This window comes from Hylobates moloch, unplaced genomic scaffold, assembly GCF_009828535.3.
Source record: "Hylobates moloch isolate HMO894 unplaced genomic scaffold, HMol_V3 SCAFFOLD_13, whole genome shotgun sequence".
NCBI classification, from domain to species: Eukaryota; Metazoa; Chordata; class Mammalia; order Primates; family Hylobatidae; genus Hylobates; species Hylobates moloch.
The window spans coordinates 32012092-32039204 of NW_026652288.1; the positions used below are offsets into that span (position 1 = coordinate 32012092).

Consider the following 27113-nt stretch of genomic DNA (forward strand, 5'->3'; position numbering starts at 1 on the left):
CTGTCAGGGCGCCGGCGTCGTGGTGCTTGGGTGGTAGCCACCAAGAGGACTTAGGTGGGGCGGTTTTGCAGCAGCTCAGCGGCCCGCTGTGCCCGTCTCCGGCCTCGCTCCCAGCTTGCACGTCGAGACTCGTAGGCCGCACCGTCGGGCGAGCGTGCGGGTCGGCGCCGCGGCCGCCTTGGGGTCTGGGCCCAGCCGCAGCCTCTTCTACCGCGGCTGGCTGGGAGGCGCCGCGAGATGCAGCCTCCGGGCCCGCCCCCGGCCTATGCCCCCACTAACGGGGACTTCACCTTTGTCTCTTCAGCAGACGCGGAAGGTGAGGCTGAGCCCCTGGAAGGGCTATACCCGGAGGAAGCCAGGGCCCGACGCCGTAGGGTCTTTCTGGTGCCGAGGTGGTCGTGGCCGGGTGGGGACAGGCAGGAAGCTGACTGGTGACTGCAGCCCACCGCGCCTGCCGGGCCTTCCGAGATGCCCCGAAGGACTGAGGGAGGGGTGTAGGGAGCTGCTTTTTAAAGCATCAAGTTACTCGGTCAGCCCCTAGCTTTCCCCATAGCGTCTGGTGGCTAGTTTTTCTGGGTGGTTTATTCTCTTCAAGTGGACCCACGAAACCCTAAGGTTTTATTTCTGGAATTACTCGCCCTTACTGAGAAAAAGGACAGATTGGCCAAGGGAGATCTCAAAGAATGAGAAAAAGGAAGGAGGGCTGTTTTCTTCTGTTATGTATCAACAGGTAACTTTTTTGGGACGTCTGGGATCAGATTCGGCACTGCAAATACAAACTAAATGGTTTTTATTGAATATGATGTCTTGCCCGAGTCCCCGTTTTCCTCCCATTTTGTAATGTTTCACCTCAGTATTCAGAGAAATTGACCCAGGTATATTGGAAATTTAGTGTAATCCAACAATGTGCTTCCAGTAGCCTCTACAGATTTCCATGTACTATTCTGAGGAAGCGATTGTGCTTGAGATACTTTCCTACAGCACAGGAGAATGCTTTCCTCCTTTTCTCAGTTCCCTATCCAACTGATAACCTGGATATTATTCTACTAGTCATTTTCACATTTTTTTTTTTTTCTTGAGACGGAGTCTCTGTCGCCCAGGCTGGAGTGCAGTGGCGCGATCTCAGCTCACTGCAAGCTCCGCCTCCCGGGTTCACGCCATTCTCTTGCCTCAGCCTCCCAAGTAGCTGGGACTACAGGCGCCCGCCACCGCGCCTGGCTAATTTTTTGTATTTTTAGTAGAGACGAGGTTTCACCGTGTTAGCCATGATGGTGTCGATCTCCTGACCTTTTGATCCGCCTGCCTCGGCCTCCCAAAGTGCTGGGATTACAGGCGTAAGCCACCGTGCCCCGGCCATTTTCAAATTTTTATTACACTTCGTGCACCAGTTATTTTCCAGTGACCAGACTTACTGCCTGCTATGAAAACATAAATTATGTTTACAGAAATTTCAGTCTGAAAAAGAACCTAGATTTTCCTAAGAAATTTTATGGTGTATCAGTATAGCTTGTTTTCCCTTTTGTTTTTCCTGTTGTGTTGTTTGGCGTTGTTTTTTAAAAATAGTATTGGTCATAATTTAAAATGTACAATACAATTTTTGTCTATCAAAGGGAACATAGCTGAGACATTTATTTATTTTTTCTCTTTTTTTTTTTTTTTTGAGGTGTGGTCTCACTCTGTTGCCAGGCTGGAGTGCAGTGGTTTGATCATAGCTTACTATAACCTCAAACTCCTGGGCTCCAATGATCCTCCCGCTTCGGTCTCTTGAGTAGCTGGAGACCATCTGGTGGTTGGTTTTTCTGGGTGGCTTATTCTCTTCAGGTGGACCCACAAAACCCTAAGGTCTGCGCCACCATGCCTAGCTAATTTTTTTTTTTTTTTTTTTTTTGAGGCGGAGTCTCACTCTGTCACCCAGGCTGGAGTGCAGTGGTGCAGTCTCCGCTCACTGCAAGCTCCGCTTCCCAGGTTCATGCCATTCTCTTGCCTCAGTCTCCCGAGTAGCTGGAACTACAGGCGCCCGCCACCAAGCCCAGCTAATTTTTTTGTGTTTTTTTAGTAGAGACAGGGTTTCACTGTGTTAGCCAGGATAGTCTCGATCTCCTGACCTCGTGATCCTCCCGCCTCGGCCTCCCAAAGTGCTGGGATTACAAGCGTGAGCCACCGCGTCCGGCCTAATTTTTAAACTTTTTGTAGATCTCATTAGGTTGCCTAGGCTTGTGTCAGATTCTTGGCCTCCCAAATTGCTGGGATTACAGATGTGAGCTACCAGCCGAGCCATAAATTTCTTTTAAACTGAGATACAGCACCCCAAAATACTTCAATTTGTTTCATCTACATTTGGTAGCATGGTGCTTAGGGAGGAATATCAACTTTAATTTCCCAGGTTTAAAAAAATTGTTTAAGTATCAGAACATGATGTTCAAACTCGTGTTTCCCTGTATTTGTTTATTTTTTTATTCTCCCTTCCTTCAGGAATTACTTTTCTTAAACATGCCTAAGAAATCTGACAGAATAATTTAAGTAGATAACCCATTGATTCCATATACTAAGAAACCTGAAATAAGTAAAAATCCATAAAGTTTATTCAAAGTTCTCCGTATTTCCTCTGGAGACATATAGGTCTGTATATCCAAGGAGCTATATGTATATGCAGAATATCCTCACACAATATTATATTGTACAGTTTAAATTTAGAGTATTTTAAGTATACTACTCATTTGATCTTTTTTTTTTTTTCCTTTTTTGAGACAGAGTTTCACTCCCCTCACTGAGGCTGGAGTGCAGTGGCTTGATCTCAGCTCACTGCATTCTCCACCTCCTGGGATCAAGTGATTCTCCTGCCTCAGCCTCCTGAGTAGCTGGGACTACAGGTGTACACCACCATGCCTGGTTAATTTTTGTATTTTTTGTAGAGACAGGGTTTTGCCATGTTTCACAGGCTGGTCTTGAACTCCTGGGCTTAAGTGATCAACCTACCTTGGCCTCCCAAAGTACTGGGATTACAGGCGTGAGCCACCACACCCAGCCTCATTTGTTCTTTATAAGACTCCCAATGAGCTTTATTATTCCTGTATTCTGTAAAGAAACTGTGGTGAGCTGGGTGTGGTGGCTCACACCTGTAATCCCAGCACTGTAGGCTGAGGTGGGCAGATGGCTTAAGCTCGAGAGTTTGATACCAGCCTGGGCAACATGGCAAAACCCCATCTCTACAAAACATACAAAAAATTATCCGGGCGTGGTGGCACGTACCTGCAATCCCAATCCCAGCTACCTAGGAGGCTGAGACAGGAGAATCACTTGAACCCGGAAGGCAGAGGTTGCAGTGAGCCAAGATCGTGCCATCGCACTCCAGCCTGGGTGACAGGGTAAGACTCTGTCTCAAAAAAAAAAAAAAATTAGCCAACCATAGTAGTGCACACCTGTGGTCCCAGCTACCATGGGGTCAGCTACTCTGAGTCTCACTTGAGACCGGGAGGTCTAGGCTGCAGTGAGCTGGGATTGGTCAGTGTGCTCCAGCCTAGGCAACAAAGCAAGACCCTGACCGAAAAAAAAAAGAAAGAAAAAGAAAAAAAGAAACTGAGGCTTAGAGAGGTTTAGCAACTTCTACATGATAGATCTGGAATTAAGAGCTAGTCTACAGCCAGGTGCGATAGCATGTGCCTATAATCCGAGCTACTCAGGAGGCTGAAGCAAGATGATCGCTTGAGCCCAGGAGTTTGAGGCCACCCAGGGGAATGTAGTGAGACCCCATCTCAAAAAAACAAAACCAAAGAGCTAGTCTGCTATCTCCTCAAGTTTCTTTATACTGTCTCTTTCTTACATTTTTCTAAATTGTGTATCTGAAGTATGGAAGAGTCCTGGATTTGCATCCTGGCTTTATCAATTACTCTCCATGTGATCTTGGGCAAGCTACTTACCTTTTTTTTTTTTTTTTTTTTTTTTTTTTGAGATGGAGATGGAGTCTCACCCTGTCGCCCAGGCTGGAGTGCAATGGCGTGATCTTGGCTCACTGCAACCTCTGCCTCCCGGGTTCAAGCGATTCTCCTGCCTCAGCCTCCCAAGTAGCTGGGATTACAGGCTTGCGCCACCACACCCAGCTAATGTTTTGTATCGTTAGTAGAGATGGGGTTTCACCACATTGGCCAAGCTGTTCTCGAACTCCTGACCTCGTGATCCACCCACCTCGGCTTCCCAAAGTGCTGGGATTACAGGTGTGAGCCACCGCGCCCAGCCAACTTACCCTTTCTTAACCTCATTTTCCTCATATACAAATTGGGAATAAGAATACCCAAGTGCAGGCCCGGCGCAGTGGCTCACGCCTGTAATCCCAGCACTTTGGGAGGCTGAGGTGGGCGGATCACAAGGTCAGGAGATCAAGACCATCCTGGCTAACATGGTGAAACCCCGTCTCTACTAAAAATACAAAAGAATTAGTCAGGCGTGGTGGCGTGCGCCTGTAGTCCCAGCTACTCGGGAGGCTGAGGCAGGAGAATGGCGTGAACCCGGGAGGTGGAGCTTGCAGTGAGCCGAGGTTGCGCCACTGCACTCCCGCCTGGGCGACAGAGCGAGACTCCATCTCAAAAAAAAAAAAAAAAAAAAAAGAATACCCAAGTGCTCAAATATTTTGTAAATGTAAAGCATTTACTACTATATCTGGCAGAGTTAAGTGTTCAACTTATGTGAGTAATGATGTTGCTGCTTGGGTTTCAGTGTTAACTGACCCCACACTTTTTTTTATTGTTTTCCAATATGAACATTTTACTGTACAACTCCAAGTCTTTTCCCTGGTTTCTACACGTCATATAAATTCTTGCTTCTCCCCTTTTTATGCTGTTTTTCTAACTATGAGTATTGTCAACTTATAGATGTTTGCAGTGTATACCCTTCCTTCTAGATTCTGTCCAAATCCCTCATTCTTAATGATATCTATCCTTACAATTTGTCCACACATACCCTTTATTCTAAAATGTGCTTTGGTATTTTGTCTCCCTGTGTATGCAGATTCTGATCTTCATGCTTAGAATGTCTTTCTCCTCCTCGCCTCAAGTTAAAACCCAAGACTGAACTCAAATGCTCTTTCCTTGGTAAAACTTGCTTTAACTGTCCCTCAGAAACGGAAACTTCCTAATATTTTCTGTACCCCAGTACCTATCATGGAACCATAGTATAAATATCACAAAAGAATTATTTGTTAAATAAATTATTTTTGCTTTCATTTATCTCATGTCTTTTTTTTTTTTTTTTTTTTTTTTTTGAGACAAGAGTCTCACTGTGTTGCCCAGGCTGGAGTGCATGGCGCAATCTTGGCTCATTGCAACCTCTGCCTCCCAGGTTCAAGCAATTCTCCTGCCTTAGCCTCCCAAGTAGCTGAGATTACAGGTGCCTGCCACTATGCTCAGCTAATTTTTGTATTTTTTTAGTAGAGACAGGGTTTTACCACGTTGGTCAGGCTGGTCTCAAACTCCTGACCTCAATTGATCTGCCCGCCTCTGCCTCCCAAAGTGCTGGGTTTGATTACAGGTGTGAGTCACCACGCCAGGCCTAATATCACTTCTTAATTTAAGCTTTTTGGTATTGTTTGCCCTTCCATCAATTAATTCATTCAATAAGTATGCACATTTATTGATTGCCTACTATGGGTCAGGCACTATTATAAGTACTGGGGATATATGTACCAAGACAAATGCCACCAAAAATCCCAAATAGTCTCTCCTTTCATAGATTTTATAGACATTAATCAAGTAATTACACAATTATATAATTATATACAGTGATAAATATCATGAAGGGAAGGTGGAGGGAACGATGAAAGGAACCTGCATAGTCTAGTCTTCAGGATCAAGGAAAATTTGCTTAAGCAAGTGTAATGGTTTGGATTTGTGTCCCTGCCCAAATCTCATGTTGAATTGTAATCTTCAGTGTTGGAGGAGAGGCCTGGTGGGAGGTGACTGGATCATGGGGGTGGACTTCCCCCTTGCTGTACTTGTCATAGTGAGTTCTCCCAAGGTCTGGTTTTTTAAAAGGGTGTAGCACTTCCACTGTCTGTCTCTCCCTCCTCTGGCCATGTAAAACTGCCTGCTTCCCCTTTGCAATCTGCTGTGATTGTAAGTTTCCTAAGGCATACCCAGCCATGCTTCCTGTAGAGCTTGTGGAACTGTGAGTCAAACCTCTTTTCTTTATAAATTACTCAGTCTCAGGTAGTTCTTTAGAGCAATACAAGAATGGACTAATACAGCAAGTATATCCGAGAACTGAAGAATGGATGACATTTAATTATCTGAAGTTAGAGGAAACAGCCTGGCACAAGGTCCCTGAGACAAACAGAATCCAGGTTCATTCAAAGAAATGAGAGGCTTAGTGTGGCTAGGGTATAGAGTCCAGATTGGGAGGAGAGCAGGTAAGTGGGCCTGGATAAGAAGATAGGGCATGTAGAGATTATTGGACTTGAGCCAGAAAAGCAACTGGGGGAGGGAGATGCAGAATTCTAAACAGAAGAGTGAAATATTTGCATCTTAGAGTCTCCTGGGTACAGTGAAGAGTATGGATTGGAAGGAGACAAAAATGACTTGGGGGGAGGGCAGTTCGTACACCATTATAATCATGCAGGCAGGAGTTGATGGTTTGCATGAGCTTGCTACTGGCGGTAGAAATGGTAAGTGGACAGACGTGGTTTAAAAATATTTAGAGGTAAAACTGACAGTTAATTTAGTGGTGGTTTGGATGGAGAGGGAGCATGCAAATAAAGCAAACCGTCAAAGGATAAGCTTCTAGCTTACAATGCTGGATAGATTAGTAGTATCATTTAATGAAAAAAATGGAGGAAGACCTGAGATACCTCCGTTTTGGAATATTGAATTTTAGATGCCTTTGAGATAGATGCAAGGAAATGTTGATTATAGGTTATATAAATCTAGTGAAGAGAACTGGACTCAATATATTGCATTTCAACCTTGGCCTTCTTCAATCTTTTATCCCTATATAAAAATGATAATACCTGCAGCTCACAATACAGTGATCAGTAAATTGTAGATAATTACTGTCAGTGTTCTTTTGAGTAAGTGATACTTTTGTGTCACTCTGTTATTGTGACCATTTAGCCTGTTCTTTGTTTGAAATTCCCCCTTCCCAGAAAGGATGCCACCTCTAATACAAGTTAGTAATGTAGACAGAGGAATCTTTAGTTTTTCCTTTTTTTTTTTTTTTTTTTTGGAGATGGAGTCTTGCTCTGTCACCCAGGCTAGAGTGCAGTGGTGCGATCTTGGCTCATTGCAACCTCCGTCTCCCAGGCTCAAGCAGTTCTGCCTCAGCCTCCCGAGTAGCTGGGATTACAGGCGCCCGCCACCGCACCCGGCTAATTTTTGTATTTTTGGTAGAGATGGGGTTTCACCATCTTGGACAGGTTGGTCTTGAACTCTTTGATTCCTACTTATGAAAAATAATATCCATATAGGTCTAGTCTTATCACAAATATTTTCTATACGATATGCTGGTGAAGTATGATATATAGTATGTAATGGGTGCAAGAATAACTTTTATTTCCTTTTTGAAAACTGAAAATGACATTTTAGCCAACCTTAGGGGAGTTAAACAAGGTTTACTTTTTTCATTAATTAATCTACTTATTTTCATGAGTTTTAAAACTCGTAAGGCATTACACAAATCTACAAATGTGATTAAATTGCATAGAACTATAAACACATATACACACACACAAATGAGTGCATGTCAAACTGGTAAAATCTGAATAAGGTATATGGATTGTACCAGTGTCAGTGTCCTGAATTTGATAGTTATGTGAGTTTGTACTATTGGGAGAAACTGGGTAGAGGGTACATATGACCTCTCTTTTCTATTTTTGTAACTTTCTGTGAATCTATAATTTTTCAAAATAAAAATTTAAAGACATAAGACAAAAGAATTTCATCTTTTTGTTAATCAGATAAATTACAGAATTTATTTACAATATGAAAATTTACCTATAATATTTGATAGAAAAACTACTATAACCATAAACCAGAACAACATGATTAAAAATGTAACCTAAGACAAAAATTTATACAAGACTTTGAAAAAAACATTTTTTTTTTGAGATGGAGTCGCGCTCTGTTGACAGGCTGGAGTGCAGTGGCACGATCTCGGCTCAGTGCAACCTCCCGGGTTCAAGTGATTCTCCTGCCTCAGCCTCCCGAGTAGCTGGGACTACAGGCGCACGCCACCACACCCAGCTAATTTTTGCATTTTTAGTAGAGACAGGGTTTCACCACGTTGGCCAGGATGGTCTCGATCTCTTGACCTCGTGATCCGCCTGCCTCGACTGGGATTACAGGCCTGAGCCACCACGCCCTGCCAAAAAAAACATTTTGTTACAGAGTAACGTGATCAAGCTTCAGTATAGGTCTAGCAGTTACAAAAATATGCACATGCATTAGTTTCTTGATTTCTTTCATAGGCCTGTGTATACATTAAAATGGTATCCTTAGGCCAGGCACAGTGGCTCGTGTCTTTAATCCCAGCACTTTGGGAGGCCAAGGCAGGTGGATTACATGAGGCCAGGAGTTCAGGACCAGACTGGCCAACATATTGAAACCCCATCTCTACTAAAAATACAAAACTTAGCTGGACATAGTGGTGCACGCCTGTAATCCCAGCTACTCAAGAGGCTGAGGTAGTTGAATTGCTTGAACCTGGGAGGTGGAGATTGCAGTGAGTTATGATCATGCCACTGCACTCCAGCCTGGACAAGAGAGAGAGTCTGTCTCTAAAATAAATAAAATGGTATCCTTATAACTCAAATGAAATAATGAAATTTATTAATATCTTTTAGTGCAAAAACATATGCTTGTTTTTGTTTTTGCTGCACAAATACACAACTCTGGGTCATACTGAAGCACACATAGACTTCATTTTCAAGTCTGAGATGAGATGAAACGAGATGATTTTTGTCCTTGCTCTTGTTGCTTATTAAATAAGGAAAAGCTTCTTTACATATATAAGAATGTGTCAAGTGCCACAAAATGGTCATTGTTTATTGCAGGATCCTCTTCTTTCACAGAAATCGGGAACTTGTCTAGGGGCAGATCAGTAGTAAATTTCATCTTTAGTGTACTATCACACTGCACTGAGAATTTTTCAGATTCTCAGGCTGAGCAGAAAATACAGAGAAAGGATCCCATACCCAGTCATACATTTGAGTTGAAAGGAAAGAAAAATTCCTGTTAAATTTTGTTGTGTGGGTTTTCCAAAGGTGGCTTTCAATAAGACTTGAAATTTACTGATATTCTTCACTCTGAGCCAAAACAGCTATAGAAACATTTTTAAAATTTCCTTTTACAATAGATTTTTTAAAAGATTGTTTCTTTTTAAATCCACTTTCATATTTATTATCCTTTACATTCTTTTACTTAGAAAATGACAAGAATATTTTATATATAGTATAGTAAGGCGGAATTAACCTAAAATTCATGTTTTACTCTCAGGACGTCTATCCAAGAGCTGACAACCAAGCTAGCTCGTTCTTACTCTGGTTTAAATTAAATCAGCCATGCTCCTGGAGTGATTTTTAATTGTTTTTCTTGCTCTCTGACATCATTCTCCACTTGTTAACTTGATAACATGTTAAACTACCACCAATTTTTTGGACTTTCCTGTTCTTTCTCACTCACAATTATGCCTTGGGGGTCCTAGGGGAGGTGTCAAACTGCTATTGTTGGCATTCCTACATATGTCCTTGATATTTTCTCTACTTTACATGGATCAGAAAGTACTACAGAATTTGTAAGCTGAAGATGCCTTTTTGAGGTTCTTGCATCCACGCTATGACAAACTGCTAAACGTGTACAGTTGTTGAGCGCAACATTCCTTAGCACTATAATTTATATATCCTTTTTTGGTTTAGATTAAGGACTTTAAGTGCAGTCCTTTCTAGAAACCAGGAAACAGTTGTTAAGGTCCTTTCCAGCCTCATAATTGCAAAACCTCTAATGTCACTGCTGTACTATTGGTTTCTGGATCTAAATCTTCTTCTTGTTAAATCAAGAAAAAACACTCTTGGCCTGGTGCGGTGGCTCACACCTGTAATCCCAGCACTTGGGGAAGGCCAGGGTGGGCGGATTATCTGAGGTCAGGAGTTCGAGACCAGCCTGGCCAACGTGGCAAAACCCCGTCTCTACTAAAAATACAAAAATTAGCCAGGCATGCTGGCGCACGCCAGTAATCTCAGCTGCCCAGGAGGCTGAGGCAGGAGAATTACTTGAACCCAGGAGGTGGAGGTTGCAGTGAGCCGAGATTGCACCACTGCACTCCAGCCTGGGAGACAGAGCAATAAATAAACAAATAAATAAAATTAGCCGGGCATGGTGGTGTGCACCTATAATCCCAACTCAGGAGGCTGGGGCAGGAGAATGGCTTGAACCCAGGAGACGGAGGTTGCAGTGAGCTGAGATGACGCCACTGCACTCCAGCCTGGCAACAGAGTGAGGCTCTGATGCAAAAAAAGAGAAGAAATAACACTCTTTTTTATCTATTAGAAATAGACTTTTAAATTCCACCTCTCTCATTTCAACTTAGACAAAGAAGTAGCAAGCACTTATAAGAGAATATTTTCATTATGCCATTATATGATAACATGTACAGGGATTATTTTAAACTTTAAGTGGTGAATTCAAATCTACTTATATTTTATTTCTGAGTGAGCTCCTTTATAAAAACTTTTTAGAATTATATAATGTTTAACCTGGAAAGAACTTTGAATAGGAAACTAGGGCCCAGAAAACATGAATAATTTGCTGTATCAGTTAGTAGCTAAGCCGGGACTTAGCTTCAGAATGTAAACGTTTGTCAGACTTAATTGCGGGAGTTGTCATAAGCCGACCAGGATGTGACTCATAGAATATTGTGCAAATTAAGCTCTTTGTACTGTATATGAAAAACGGTTTTTTGTTTTTTAAGGAAGCTAACTTTGGTATTGGTTGGACATGATCTCCAGAGAAGCATCTGTCTGTGTTAGAGTGTTCTGGTTTGCTGTTTCCAAAAGTATTTTTCTGAAATAATACTATAATCATGTGACTTGCACTGATAGTATTGATGGTTGTTTATTAATGTATATTGTCTGGTCCTACAAATGCGCTTTTTCCTTTTAATCCCTATGTGACCTCAGGCAAATCCTTAACTATTTCCATTTTTTTAACTAGAAAACATGGCATTGGTACTACCATGATTATCTGTAACCCCTGAGATACTGTGCAGACTGTACATGGAATTTATTTTTTAATGTGGATAACTGAATCTCTTCACCTCTTGTTAGAGCCGACCTAAAAAATAAAAGCAAAAAGAAAACATAGCCTCTATTTATTTTTGCCAAAACTAAAGATGAATGATGTAATTATATGAAGAAAAGGGAAATTTTGGCTGAAATAACAGGGGACTCTTACTCATCAGACTTATCAAGAACTAAGCATTAATATATGAAACACTTAGCATAGATGTGTGATGATTTAAATGAAAGAATATATGAATAAATAAATACATGAAAAGGTAGAGAAAAATTATCTACAAATTTCCTTTAGCAAATAAATTGTCTAATAGTTTGTATATATACATATGTAATGCCTCTGAAAAGAATTTATTCAGTTACTTTGTTCTGAGGCACATGATATGTGTAAGAATGAAGGAATCCAAAATGATGTCATGTAATACATTTTGCATATATTTTCCATGGAAATTTTAAGGAATTACGGTTGTTAAGTCTAGATTCTGGTACCAATCTGGCTAATTAGCTGTGAAACCTTTTGTATGTTTTTTTCCACTTCTTTCATCTTTCATTTTATTCTTATAAAATAAATGATGGTTTTTAGATATCTATCAACTATAAAATTTGAAGATTATATGCAGTAGCAGATGTTCTTAGAGATCTTCATAAGATAATTATTTTAGTTGAATATCTGCTCACTTTGGTTAAGATTCACATGTTGTACCTTAGTTTATATAATTTTGTCCTCTTTTCTCCTAAGATCTCAGTGGTTCAATAGCATCCCCAGATGTCAAATTAAATCTTGGTGGAGATTTTATCAAAGAATCTACAGCTACTACATTTCTGAGACAAAGAGGGTATGGCTGGCTTCTGGAAGTTGAAGATGATGATCCTGAAGATAACAAGCCACTCTTGTATGTAAAAATAATAATATATAGTTTTTGGCTTTTAGAGCTAGTCTGTGGGATGATTATATTCTTTCTTGTTATTTAGAGAGAAAGCGTTAACCTTTTTTGGTCAAAAGCTATAGCGATTGTCAATTTTACTAGTAATTTTAAAAAACAAAATAATAATGAGAGAATATTTTTTAACCAATTAAAAGATAAAAATTTAAAGAATGGTAATCCTGTATCTCACACACATGTATGTCTGCTCCAGCTTACCTGGGCTGTCAGCTATCTGAAGTAATCATGCAATTTAAAAAAGCAAGGCTCTTAGGTACTTGCTGTTGAAATTAAGGTTCGGACAAATTAAGATTTCCAAAAAGATTACCACTCCAAAATCTCTTCAATATAGAAATTCTAGAGCTACCACTGGGAGGAGAGCTACATATAAAGAGGCTTTCACTTTCTTTATAGTACCTGAAATTTTGTGGTTATCTGGAGAAAAAAGTAAAGAAATGAATAATTTTGAAAAGAAGAACCTATAGCTTTGTAAAATTGAGGCATTTCCAGATTCTTCTTTGTATTAATTATCAGTAGAGTAAGTGCTGAAACATCCTATGTTTCTTCATGTTAATACACCATATATCGGCCAGGCATAGTGGCCCACGCCAGTAATCCCAGTGGGGAGGCTGAGGTGGGCGGCTCACTTGAGATTAGGAGTTCAAGACAAGCCTGGCCAACGTGGCGAAACCCCATCTCTACTAAAAATACAAAAAAAAAAAAATTAGCCGGGCGTGGTGGCACGGGCCTGTAGTCCCAGCTGCTCGGGAGGCTGAGGCATGAGAATCGCTTGAACCGAGGAGACGGAGGTTGCAGTGAGCCGAAATTGCACCACTGCACTCCAGCCTGGGTGAAAAAGCAAGACTCTTGTCTCAAAAACAGAGAAACAAACCATATACCATCAAATCTAAGACACTATTGATTATAAGATGAAGTTATTTTACATATTAATTAAACAGAAAAGTGCATAAGACAGCATAAAGCTGGGACATCAAAGGGCTATCTCCTTATTAGTGTAAGGATGAATGAGAAATAACCCACAACACAAAGAGAGCAAGGAAGTTTGCTTCAGTTTGGCAGTGGATAAGATGTTGAAAGAAACAATTTCCCCAGAGAATGTAAAACCCACACTGGTTCTCATATGGGTTTGCAATCAATTAGGCCCAAAAAGTCGCAAGCAGAAAATTTTACTTAAAGTTTTCTTAAATTGTTAGTGCTTCCAGGAGACTGGCAAAAGGAAAGGTAAATATTAGAAACACTTGGCGTCACTCCAGGCTGACGATTATAAGACACCAGTGATTGAGATATATCCCACATTTAGAGATGTTGGAATGTTAAAAATGTACACCTTGGAATTAGTGAAATGTGGCACTTCAAATGCAAATGTTTTGTTGACCTATGGAGATCATACTGTCTTATTTAAAGTTTTCTTAATTTTTTTTGCAATTATTTTAGTATTCAGAAATGTGTGCCTTTTGAGAATTTTTATTTTAAAATTATAGGGAAGAATTGGACATCGATCTAAAGGATATTTACTACAAAATCCGATGTGTTTTGATGCCAATGCCATCACTTGGTTTTAATAGACAAGTGGTGAGAGACAATCCTGACTTTTGGGGTCCTCTGGCTGTTGTTCTTTTCTTTTCCATGATATCATTATATGGACAGTTTAGGGTAAGTATATCTTATTCTATACAAATTCTAAATATTTTGAGAGTTTCAAAAATTAAATATAATAAGATATTAACTGTAATATACCATATTATGTTTGAGAAATGCTTTACCCATTATTTCTCACTTCTTCATCCCTAAAACCGTTCCATAATTAAATAAGTGAGGATTACCTTAGATTAATGCTTTCAAACTTTTCCACATCATGCTTCACATAGAAAGTATTAGTATTTGTGGCCGGGTGTGGTGGCTCACGCCTGTAATCCCAGCACTTTGGGAGGCCAAGGTGGGTGGATCACAAGGTCAGGAGATTGAGACCATCCTGGCCAACATGGTGAAACCCTGTCTCTACTAAAACTACAAAAAAAGTATCTGGGTGTGGTGGTGCACGCCTGTAATCCCAGCTACTCGGGAAGCTGAGGCAGGAGAATCGCTTGAACCCAGGAGGCGGAGGTTGCAGTGAGCCAAGATTGTGCCACTGCACTCCAGCCTGGCGACAGAGTGAGACTCCATTTCAAAAAAAAAAAAAGAAATGAAAAGAAAATATTAGTATTTGTATGGCACACTGGGGTAAATGGATAGAACCACTTCCAGCTAACCAGAAGTCACCAGAAGGGCTGCTCATGTACCTTCTGATTTTCCCAAGAGATGAACAGTTTGAAATGTAATACTCATATTCATATTTCTTACCTTTTATTCACTCATAATTCTGTTCTTAAAATGACCATTACTTTAAATGAATGGTGAGAAGGATTCCATCAGTATTTGTTTTTATACTACTACTGGTATTTTAATCCCTTTGTCCTACTTTCAGATACTTTATCACCAAAACACAACATATATACATCACTCTCTCATGCCAAGTTTAGGGCTTTGAGGGGGTAAAAAGTTACTGTTTACCACAGGGATTTGGAAATGAATGAGTTTCCGGTGGCTGCTCTAATAAACTGCTACAAGTTTAGTGGTTTTAAATAATACAGATTTGTTATTTTACAGTTCTGGATGTCACAGGTCCAAAATGAGTCTTAAAGTACTAAGATCAAAATGTCTACAGAGCTGGTTCCTATGGAAGCTCCAGGGCAGAATCTGCAGCTTGTTTCTTTCACTTCCAAAGGCTGCCAGCATTCCTTGGCTTCTGGCTGCATCACTATGATCTCTGTTTCCATGATCACATTACCTTCCCGTCTATTGTACTTAAATCTCCTTCAGTTTCCGTCTTTTTTTTTTTTTTTTTTTTTTTTAAGACAGAGTTTCACTCTTGTTGCCTAGGCTGGAGTGCAATGGCACGATCTCAGCTCACTGCACTCTCCGCCTCCCGGGTTCAAGTGATTCTTCTGCATCAGCCTCCCAAATAGCTGGGATAACAGACATGCACTACCACCCCCAGCTAATTTTGTATTTTTAGTAGAGAGGGGGTTTCACTATGTTGGTCAGGCTGGTCTCAAACTCCTGACCTCAGGTGATCCGCCTACCTTGGCCTCCCAAAGTGCTGGGATTACAGGTGTGAACCACTGTGCCCAGCCTCAGTTTTCATCTTTTAAGGACAATTGTTACTACATTTAGGGCCCAGCGAGGTAATCCAGAATAATCTCTCCGTCACAAGATACTTGGTGCATTACTATACTAGTCCTATTAATATTTACACTAGATTAGTAGTTTATATCAGATATTATGTTAAAGTGTTGCAAAGACCATTGAAGAAGGTGAATGGGGACTCTGGTCTCCTACCTACCACTGGTTCTTCATCTAGAACATCTCTAGTTGTATCTGTTTTGTATAATCTTTCATTTGAACAAAGGGTTCTAAGGTTAAAAACAGAAGATTACGGCTGGGTGCAGGGGCTCATGCCTACAGACTGAGGCGGGTGGATCATGAGGTCAGGAGTTCAAGACCAGCCTGGCCAACATGGTGAAACCCCATCTCTCCTAAAAATACAAAAATTAGCTGGGCGTGGTAGCGGGCGCCTGTAATCCCAGCTACTCGGGAGGCTGAGGCAGAGAATTGCTTGAATCCGGGAGGTGGAGGTTGCGTTGAGCCAAGATCGCGCCACTGCACTCCAGCCTGGGTGCCAGAGCGAGACTCAGTCTCAAAAAAAAAAAAAAAAAAGGAAAAAAAAAACCCCAAAAACAGAAGATTACTATACCATCATAGAATGTCACTCATTTTGGATTTGCTTGATGTTTTCTCATGATTTGATTTGGCGAGAATATCATACATTTTTGGCAAGAATATCACAGAAGTGACATTGTCCCGCTCTCTGTATACTAACAGGGAGTATGTGATACTGATATGTCTTATAACTGGTGATGTTAACCTTGATCACTTGGTTAGGTGATAGGGTAGTATCTGTTCAATTTCTCCAGTATAAAGTTACTATTTTTCTCTTCGTAATTAATAAATAGCTTATGGAGGTACTTTGCAACTATGCAAATATCCTGTTTCTCATCTAACTTTAGCCTACTAATTTTAGCATCCATTGGTGGATCTTGCATGCAGTAATTATTACTATAATGTTTACAGAATGATGATTTTTCTGTTTCCCTCATTCATTTTATTTGAGTTATAATCCAGTACTGTCATAATTTATTTTATTGCTCAGATTTTTCAAGCTTTAACCATTGGGAGCTCCTTCAGCTTGCGTTCTGTCTCGTTTCAACATATCCCATTCTTTTTTTGAGTACTTCCTTTCCTTCTTACTTCACACAGTGTTCTGGGCTAATCTTGTATTTTGCCTGCCCCAGCCTTGGAATCAACCATTCTTTTTTTTTCTTGAGTTGGAGTTTCACTCTTGTTGCTCAGGCTGGAGTGCAGTGGTGCAATCTTGGCTCACTGCAACCTCTGCCTCCCAGGTTCAAGTGATTCTCCAGCCTCAGCCTCCTGAATAGCTGGGATTACAGGCATGCACCACCATGCCCGGCTAATTTTGTATTTTTTTTTTAGTAGAGACAGGGTTTCTCCATGTTGGTCAGGCTGGTCTTGAACTCCTGACCTCAGGTTATCTGCCTGCCTCAGCCTCCCAAAGTGCTGAAATGACAGGCGTGAGCCACTGTGCCAGGCCAACCATTTCTTTAAGAAGTCCTACTTCCTTTAATTAGGAAATGATACTTAGAAACCAGTTTCTGGGGCTGGTCATGGTGGCTCACTCCTGTAATCCCAGCACTTTGGGAGGCTGAGGTAGGAGGATCACTTGAGCTCAGGAGTTCGAGGCCAGCCTGGGCAACATAGTGAGACCTGGTCTCTATTAAATAAATAAGTAAATGAACAAATAACATAGCAAGACCTCGTCTCTATTAAATAAATACATAAATAAAATAATAAATAATAAAAGAAACCAGTATCTGGGCAAAACTGTGCTTATGTTGCTACTGGGGTATTATTTCTAGACCATTCCAGCAGACAGCTTCAAAATATATGTATGTATCATTACACTAAGTTTGAGGGGTTAAAATTGTCTGAAATGGCTTCCATATTCCATTACTTGAATAAATATGTAATATAAATTTTAAAGACTTCAGAGAAGATTGGTAACTTGCTTTAGAAATAAATTTTTCTTGTGGGATGCTGTGAGACAGGGGCTTGATAGTAAACACTTTTTTTTTTGCAATAATCTTTTATCATAGATTTTGAAATACTGAGGTTTCTTTAGGCAGTTGATAATTGCTGAGATTTTAATTTGGATGTAAAATTGTATTACACATTGTATTCTTATTAAGTTTTGGAATAATACCTGATAGCCCACATAACCTCTCTATGACCTGAAATTGGGCATGCTAAACTGTCATTTATGGCAGAGAATTGAGTTCCTGGAAAATTATCAGCTTATTTGGTATAAAAATATTAATTGCATGATTTTTCTCCCTAAGGTGGTCTCATGGATTATAACCATTTGGATATTTGGTTCACTAACAATTTTCTTACTGGCCAGAGTTCTTGGTGGAGAAGTAAGTAGTTTATTTTGAAAATAACCTTTCTTATTTATGGTGAGCTTAGTTTTTGATACTGCAGATATCATCATTAGCTATACAAGAAACTGTTTCTTGTCCCAGAATTGCTTTATGCTAGTTCCTTTAAGATGATCAACATATTAGTATTGTGCTTACTCAATAAATGGTACAAGAAATGAGGAAAAAGAAAAATATCCCGTCCCATTTATGAAGTAATTGCAGCCTTTTAGGGAAGCATGTAATTTATTTATTTTTTATTTATTTATTTGAAATGGAATCTTGCTTTGTCATCCTGCTGCAGTGCAGTGGGGAAATCTTGGCTCATTGCAGCCTCTGCCTCCCAGGTTCCCGATTCTCCTGCCTCAGCCTTCTGAGTAGCTGGGATTATAGACATGTGCCACCGTGCCCGGCTAATTTTTGAATTTTTAGTAGAGACAGGGTTTCACCATGTTGGCCAGGCTAGTCTAGAACTCCCAACCTCAAGCGATCCGCCCGCCTTGACCTCCCAAAGTGCTGGGATTACAGGAGTGAGCTACTGTGCCCAGTCAAAATTAATTAATTAATTAATTTATTTATTTATTTATTTTGAGATGGAGTCTTGCTCTATCACCCAGGCTGGAGTACAGTGGCACAATCTCGGCTCACTGCAACCTCCACCTCCTGGGTTCAAGCAATTCTCCTGCCTTAGCATCCCAAGTAGCTGGGATTACAAGCACCTGCCACCCTGCCCAACTAATTTTTGTATTTTTAGTAGAGATAGGGTTTCACCATGTTGGTCAAGCTGGTCTCGAACTCTCGATCTCAAATGATCTGCCTCAGCCTCACAAAGTGCTAGGATTACAGGCGTGAACCACTGTGCCCAGCCAGAATTTATTCTTACAGAAATTCTCAAACTTTTTGATCTCAGGTTGCCAAAGAGATTTGTATAAACGAACTACATTTTAACATAAACAATACATTTAAAGAAAAATAACCATATTTTCCAAAACAAAAGAGTTAGAAGAGTAGCATTATTTTACATTTTTGTAAGTAGCTTTAATGTCTGGCTGAATGGAAATTGGATTCTAATACATGCTTTTTCCATTCAATCTGTTAAGATATATTGTTCTAGCTAAAGTATCTGAAGAAAATAAGGCTTTATACAGGTATATAATTGAAAAGGGAGAGTATTTTAATAACCTTTTCAGATGATGGTGAATATTCTCTGATATCACACCAGAACTCAAGGGGGCTGGGCGCCGTGGCTCATACCTGTAGTCCCAGCACTTTGGGAGGCTGACGCAGGAGGATCACTTGCGCCCAGGAGTTCCAAGACCAGCCTGGGCAACGTAGGGAGACCCTATCTCTTTAAAAATTATCCAGGTATAGTGGTGTGTGCCTGTGGTCCCAGCCACTAGGGACTGAGGCAGGAGACTTGCCTGAGCCTGAGGGATTATGGCTGTGGTGAGCTGAGCTGTGTTCATGCCACTACACTCTAGCCTGGCTGATGGTGAAATCTTGTCTTAAAAATAAATAAATTAAATAAATAAGGAGTTTTGAGCTGGGTGTGCTGGCGCATGCCTGTAGTCCCAGCTACTTGGGAGGCTGAGGCAGGAGGATCACTTGAGCCCAGGAGTAGTGTTTTTTTGTTTGTTTTAGCCTGGCCAGTGTGGTGAAACCCCGTCTCTACTAAAAATACAAAAATTGCTGGGCGCGGTAGCTCACGCCTGTCATCCCAGCACTTTGGGAGCCCGGGGCACGTGGATCACCTGAGGTTGGGAGTTTGAGACCAGCCTGTCCAACATGGAGAAACCCCATCTCTACTAAAAATACAAAATTAGCCGGATGTGGTGGCACATGTCTGCAATCGCAGCTACTCGGGAGGCTGAGGCAGGAGAATCGCTTGAACCTGGGAGGTGGAGGATGCGGTGAGCCATTATCGCAACATTGCACTTTAGCCTGGGCAACAAGAGCGAAACTCCGTCTCAGAAAAAAAAAAAAATTAGCCGGGCGTGGTGGCACACGCCTATAGTCCCAGCTACTCAGGAGGCCGAGGCAGAAGAATCTCTTGAACCCAGGAGGCGGAGGTTGCGGTAAGCCAAGATCGTGCCACTGCACTCCAGTCTGGGAGACAGAGGGAGACTCCGTCTTAAAAAAAAAAAAAAAGAATTTCTTTTTTCCCTTCTATTTTCAGTTTCAGAAGTGAATGATATTAGAATATATGTTCAATCGAGTATCTTAATAAAACTCTTGAATAAATTTAGAATAACATCTGTGAAACCTTTTTACTCTGCATATGGAAATTTAAAATAATTATAATAGACACTTTAAGTGTATTTGTTTATATATTATTTCTTATGTCCTAGACAAAACCTAGTATAATATTTATATGAAAATATATATCATTACGTTTTTTGGTAATTCAAGAATGTTGATGTAGGAGTTTAGGGGCCTAGATTTTAATTTTTGAACACTGACACCTTACTAGCTTTGCTTTCCTGAGCAAAGCACTGTTTCTAAGAATCAATTTCTTCACAATAGGGACAATAATGCCTATATTTCATAGGGTTGTTATTTCATTTGCTCTCCACAGCATGTGAAGCCCTATCACAGAACTTGGCATAAAGTAGTCACTAAAAAATATTTTTCTCTTCAGTCTCTCCTGGCTGCCTTCCCTTTCCTTCTGGTCTGCATTGGTAACATCTAGATTCTCTAGACCTTGGATTTTTCATCTGAATGGGATGGTTGTAGTCCCTTTAAATAATTCTGCAATTTAGGGGAAGTAGTGACAAAACGTAAGGTAGAGATATACTGAAGGTAGTATGAAACTCAAGAGAGAGGTAAATGCTGGAAATGTAGATTTGGATATTATCAGCAAATTTATTTTAATTGAAAACATGTTGGTTGGTGAGACTGCTCAGGAACATGGGAGACTATATGATATTTTGAAATAATGAGTATAATAGTTTATGATTTCTTCTTAATGCTCACATTTATTTGAATACAGCAAGGAATATATGGTGTTCAATTTTGATTAAAATGAGTATCTTGATTTCAATGATATGTATTTGAAATTTTCAAAATTCACAGGTTGCATATGGCCAAGTCCTTGGAGTTATAGGATATTCATTACTTCCTCTCATTGTAATAGCCCCTATACTTTTGGTGGTTGGATCATTTGAAGTGGTGTCTACACTTATAAAAGTAAGTTAAGGATTATGTATTACATAGTTTACTGTTTTCCAATGTCAGAAGTATACTAGGTCTCTAGCTAGGAATATTGTGATATAAAACTCTTTATCAAACAGTTGGTAGTATTTTGGAAGTGACCTTCCTTACTGATTTTACCAGTTATACTTCTTTTATTTTCTTCCTTTTTAATCACCAGATATTACTGTTTGTCTGGGGGAAAAAACAAAGAGCAAATCAGGTTTCAGGATATTATAGTCAGATTTTTTTTTTTCTTTTATGGAGTCTCGCTCTGTCACCAAGGCTGGAGTGCCTCCCAGGTTCATGTGATTCTCCTGCCTCAGCCTCCCTAGTAGCTGGGACTACATGTGTGTGCTACCATGCCTGGCTAATTTTTTTTTTTTAGTAGAGTTGGGATTTCACCATGTTGGCCAGACTGGTCTTGAACTCCTGACCTCAGGTGATCTGCCTGCCTCGGCCTCCCAAAGTGCTGGGATTACAGGCATGAGCCACCACACCTGGCCTGGTCAGCTTTTTTTTTTTTTTTTTTTCTGAGACGGAGTCTTGCTGTCTCGCCCAGGCTGGAGTGCAGTGGCGTGATCTCAGCTCACTGTAACCTCTGCCTCCTGAGTTCAAGCCATTCTTCTGCCTCAGCCTCTCGTGTAGCTGGGACTACAGGTGTGCACCACCACACCTAGCTAATTTTTGTGTTTTCAGTAGAGACAGGGTTTCACCATATTGACCAGGCTGGCCTCTAAACTCCTGACTTTGTGATCCACCCGCCTCAGCCTCCCAAAGTGCTGGGATTACAAGCATGAGCCACTGCTCCTGGCTGGTCAGCATTTTTTAAATGTTGGATTTAAAATTTATTTTCTATATTTGGCCAGGCACGGTGGCTCACGCCTGTAATCCCAGCACTTTGGGAGGCCGAGGCAGACGGATCACGAGATCAGGAGATCGAGACCATCCTGGCTAACATGGTGAAACCTCGTTTCTACTAAAAAAAAAATACAAAAAATTAGCCGGGCGTGGTGGCGGGCGCCTGTAGTCCCAGCTACTTGGGAGGCTGAGGCAGGAAAATGGCGTGAACCCAGGAGGCGGAGCTTGCAGTGAGCCGAGATAGCGCCACTGCACTCTGGCCTGGGCAAAAGAGCGAGATTCTGTCTCAAAAAAAAAAAAAATAAAAATAAATAAAATTTATTTTCTATATTTATAATACGAGTTCATCTGACAGATTTTGAGGGGGATATTTATTTAAAATTCCACTGGACATTTATTTAGTAACTGCTACTCTTGTTTGAATAGTAACTTTCCTATCAAATATGATAGATGTGGTTCTAATAAATTGGATTTTCTGTAATGCAGAGATCAGGACTTCTTTGTGTTATTTATGTTACATCAACATATGTACATACATTTAAATATTTACTGATAAAAGTATTAATAAATAGTAATGTAACCTCAACATTGGAATTTATTAATGTTGAACAACTTTGGGAAATAAATGACTGCTTTGACACATATATGTATATTACACAGTGAATATAATTTTGTTCTTTATGGAGAACAGAACTTTTAAAGACTGTGACTTTCAGAACTGCTGTTATGTAGCTTCCACATGAAAGTATTTGTTTTTAAGTAGCTGAGCCACTTGAAATTATTACTAATTTCAGTATAAAAGAAATAATGATTCCTTTTAGAATTTGGAAACTATAAGCTGATACTGATAATAAGCATTGGGTATTGAAAGTATGTGGTTTTTGGAACTAATCAGTTCTAAATTCAGACCCTGGTTCTGCCACTTACTTGCTGTCTGGTCTTCCCAGGTATCTTAACTTTTCTTACCCTCAGTTTGTTCTTAACAATGGTAAACTTAACTATATTTTAGGGTTCATTACAAAGAGTTTATATATAATGCTGATCAGGCATGGTGGCTACCGCCTATAATCCCAGCACTTTGGGAGGCTGAGGCGGGTGGATTACTTGAGCTCAGGAGTTTGAGATCAGTCAGCCTGGGCAACATGGTGAAACTCCATCTCTACAAAATTTAGCCAGGTGTGGTGGTGGGTACCTGTGGTCCCAGTTCCTTGGGAGGCTGAGGTGGGAGGATTGCTTGGGCCCATGAGGCCGTGGCTATAGTGAGCCATGATTGCACCACTGCACTCCAGCCTAGGTGACAGAGTGAGACCCTGTCTCTGCCTAGTACAGTGCTTGGCACAGAGTAGGCACTCAAGCTGTTGTTACTACAAATATTATAAAATAGGCCAGGTATGGTGGCTTACTGTTGTAAATCCCAGCAGTTTGGCAGGCCGAGGCAGGTGGATCAGTTGAGCCCAGTTCGAGACTCAACCATTTCTCCAAAAATACAAAAATTAGCTGGGCATGGTGGCATGTACCTGTTAGTCCTAGCTACTCAGGAGGCTGAGATGGGAGGACTGCCTGAGCCCAAGTGGTCAAGGCTGCAGTGAGCGGTGATCATACCATTGTACTCCAGTGTAGGCGACAGTGAGACCTTCTCTCAATAAAAACCCAAATTATAATATTTTGAGATCATCTTTGTGTTTAAATACTTCAGAGACTAAAGATACCTTGTTTTCCTCTTCAGTATAACCCTAAAATCTTTTTTTGAAATTGGTATTATTAGAACTTAAAGTCTTAACGTTGCAGCAGACATTTAATTATTCCTATTCCAGCCTTAGTGAACATACCACTCACTCACGATCATTTCCTGGTGTGTGTTTTCTCACTTGGGTTAAGCTTGTTTCTGAGACTACTCCCAAAATAGTTAAAACTATTGTTCTGTGGTCATTTTTAATCATATAGTTATCTTAAAGTTGGACCTTAATATTCTTTATACAACATATAAATGTATTATAAAATGGAAAACTTTTTTATATCATTAAAAATTTAGAGTAAAATTGTTTTTAAACTTCAGATTATTCTTTGCCACAATTTTTTTCCTGATCACTTAATCTTCTGTGAGTAGTGAGCTATTTCACGTTTCTTATTTCAGTCTGAGGTTTGCTGAGAAATATGATACGAAACTAATCAGTAAACTCTAGCATTAGAGTATATAGTTTAAGTGCACTGATTTTATTTAACATTAAATCTCGTAATACTTACCACTCTTTAACCATTTATAATGAAAAAAATCTAATCATGAAATACAAATGCAATTTGATCAAATTTTATTTTATATATTTCCCCGTACTTTTGTGTATGTTTGAATTATTTCGTAGGGTTACTTTTTTTTTTTTTTGAAGTTCAACAAACCAAGTGGAAAGCTGGACCAGACCAAATACATTTTTAATAAGTTTGCCAATATTTATTTTTTACCTGTATACCAGTGATTCTCAACTGAGGTCGATTTTGTCCCCCAGGGGACATTTATCAACATCTGGAGGCATTTTTGAGGAGCGTTACTAGTATATAGTGTGTAGAGGGCAGGGATGCTGCTAACCATCCTACAATGCACAGGATAGCTCCCCACAGCCAAGAAGTATGCAGCCTAAAATGTCAATATTGCAAGGTTTAGAAACTCTGCCTTGTGCCAGGTCTGTTCCTATTAGAGTTTCCCTGATTTCCCTTGAAGTTTTTCCTTAATTTTATGCTATAAAATGTGTTAGGTGACTACATCAATAAGTATTGTGTAAGTTTCCAGTAGAAATAATTTAAAAGTATGTATGTGTGTGATCCAAAAACTATAGTATACTTTATTTAAACTCTTGACAAAATGTGATCTTCTTATCTCCTTTTTATTCAACCCTGTATTTCTACCTATTCCTGGGAAAAAACTTAATAAATATTAAGACTTAATAAATATCGTATAAAATGTTTACTTAATCGATTTTCTTATTTAGAAGGAAAAAAAGGAAATTTTCCTACTTTGCAGGAATTAGTTTTCTCTCAGTAATTTGGTATAATAATAGTTTTTTCAAAAGTTACCTAATCATAATCACCAGGGAACTTATTTAAAATACTGATAACTAGATCCTTCCCTTAGAAATTATAACTCAAAGAAAAAGAAACAAATAATAAGTTATAATTCAACAGAACTAGAGAGTCTCCCAAGCCTCTTTTTAATAGGCACCCCAAGTGATTCTTAATAAGTTTTTAACATTTGTAACAAGTTTTACTATTTACCAAAATTGGTTGTTGATTTTTTAAAAATATTGTAAACACCATTTTTACTCTGTGAGATCCAAAAAGTTAATTGACTTGCTAATATGCTGCCTTTTGTCTTTTTTCCTTTTTTTAAAGCTGTTTGGTGTGTTTTGGGCTGCCTACAGTGCTGCTTCATTGTTAGTGGGTGAAGAATTCAAGACCAAAAAGCCTCTTCTGATTTATCCAATCTTTTTATTATACATTTATTTTTTGTCATTATATACTGGTGTGTGATCCAAGTTATACGTGAATAGAAAAAGATGGTGTTACATTTGTGTGTAGGCTGGGAATTCTTGCTGAAGGAATTGGAGAAAACCTGTTGCTGGCAAAATTTTACATGTTCCAGATGGAAAGGGAAGTTTAAGCGCTTTTTAAAACAATTTTTTTTGTGTATTCAATTAAGCAATTGCAGTTATCTGGATTTTTGGGTCAGAATTTTAAATTCTGTTTGATTCTCCATATTCCAGTGAATAAAATACAAAAGCATTGTGTTTTTAAGATTGTGTTGATATTCACCTAAAAACTTGTGCCAAAAGCACCTGGATTGGTAATTATATTTCACTTGAAGGGTAAATTTGACAATATCCTGATAATCAAAAGTGCAATTTTTTTCTTCAAAATATTTTCTCCAGCATCACAGATCCTGCAGATATATATTTATATTTATACATATATATTTATGAAATAATTCTTACTCACAAAATATATTTCTGATAAACATTAAGATATTAAATCTGATGCACAAACTTTTTTTAATTTGGCCATTAATCTTTTTTATTTAAAAATTTAAATTTTTTTTAAAATTGTATATAATTTTTAAAATCTCACACATGCTTCAATACTTCCTTGTTAAGAATTCTTAATAACTACTAAAACTGATTTTAATAGTTGCTGATATATATTTGGTTTGTTTGAGTATACTTTTCAAAACCTTTTTGAATGTCCGAACATCTGATTTAAAGTTTCTGTTTATCTTTCTGACCAAAGGAGCAAGAGGTATAATGGATATGGCATTCATTAAAATCATTACTATGTACAAAAACAGTAATATTTACAGCATCAGTAAATATTTTTAAGTGGTACTTCTAAATCATTAAATTTGCGGAAAGAGACCTTTAAAATCTTGTGGTCTTGAACAATGTTATATGAAGTAGAAAAAAATAAAATACTTCCCAGTTGTGTGTTTTGTTTTATAGCACCATGTCCTGTATTACTTGATATTTTAACAAGTATCAGGTACTAACAAATGTACAGTTTTTGCTAAGGGATCTATTAAGAAATTTTTATCAGTGAAATATTTGTTGCAAATAATTTCATAGGTTTTTAGATACACCTTTAGGTAACATTGCTTTGTAAAGTAGGTAAATCATTTTATTTATGTCCATAAAATAGCAAATGTCTGTTAACTATTAGCAAATTATTGTATTATCCTTTCTGGTCTCACCTGGAAGAGTTTCCTGCTGTCCTCAGTATGATAACATGGTGACCTCTTGGTATGTATTTCTTCAGCAAACTTACCCATCAGGAAATATCCAGCACTTCTGAAGCAAAGCTACAAATGAGCGTGTTATCAAGCCCACCCGTCTTCCTTTCCCCTAATCCCAAAAGGAAAGAAAGAAAAACTTATTTTAAGCTGCAGAAAAAGTGTGGAGCACCTTTGAGCTAGAATAATGTAGAAAATTACATGTACTGATTTTTTTAAAAACAGGTGAGAAGCACCAGAGGGATAGGACTTCTAGAAGTTAGAATAATGTGAAGTAATCAGGAAATGTCTATGCCTACAGAAGCAGCAACTGTAAGATAAACATTTTTTACACTTAAGAAATTGCTGAGGTTAATACTTTGTTATAATAGATTATAATATTTGACATTCATAGTGTTGACCCTGGAATCTTTTACAAAAAGCTTGGTGGTCAGGACCAGGAGGTAGAATTTTACAAGGCAATAAATGAAGGTATTTTAAGATCACCTCTA

The 27113-nt window shown here is 39.3% G+C and overlaps 1 protein-coding gene across 1 annotated transcript; it reads left to right on the top strand.

The window, feature by feature from the left end:
• Window positions 1-26337, top strand: YIPF4 (Yip1 domain family member 4). The gene is made up of 6 exons (XM_032172641.2): window positions 1-316; window positions 12009-12162; window positions 13695-13866; window positions 17727-17804; window positions 20877-20990; window positions 25236-26337. Exons 1-6 carry the CDS (start codon window positions 238-240, stop codon window positions 25371-25373), a joined length of 735 nt encoding a protein of 244 aa, XP_032028532.1. The 5' UTR covers window positions 1-237; the 3' UTR covers window positions 25374-26337.
• The last annotated feature ends 776 nt before the right edge of the window (window positions 26338-27113 follow it).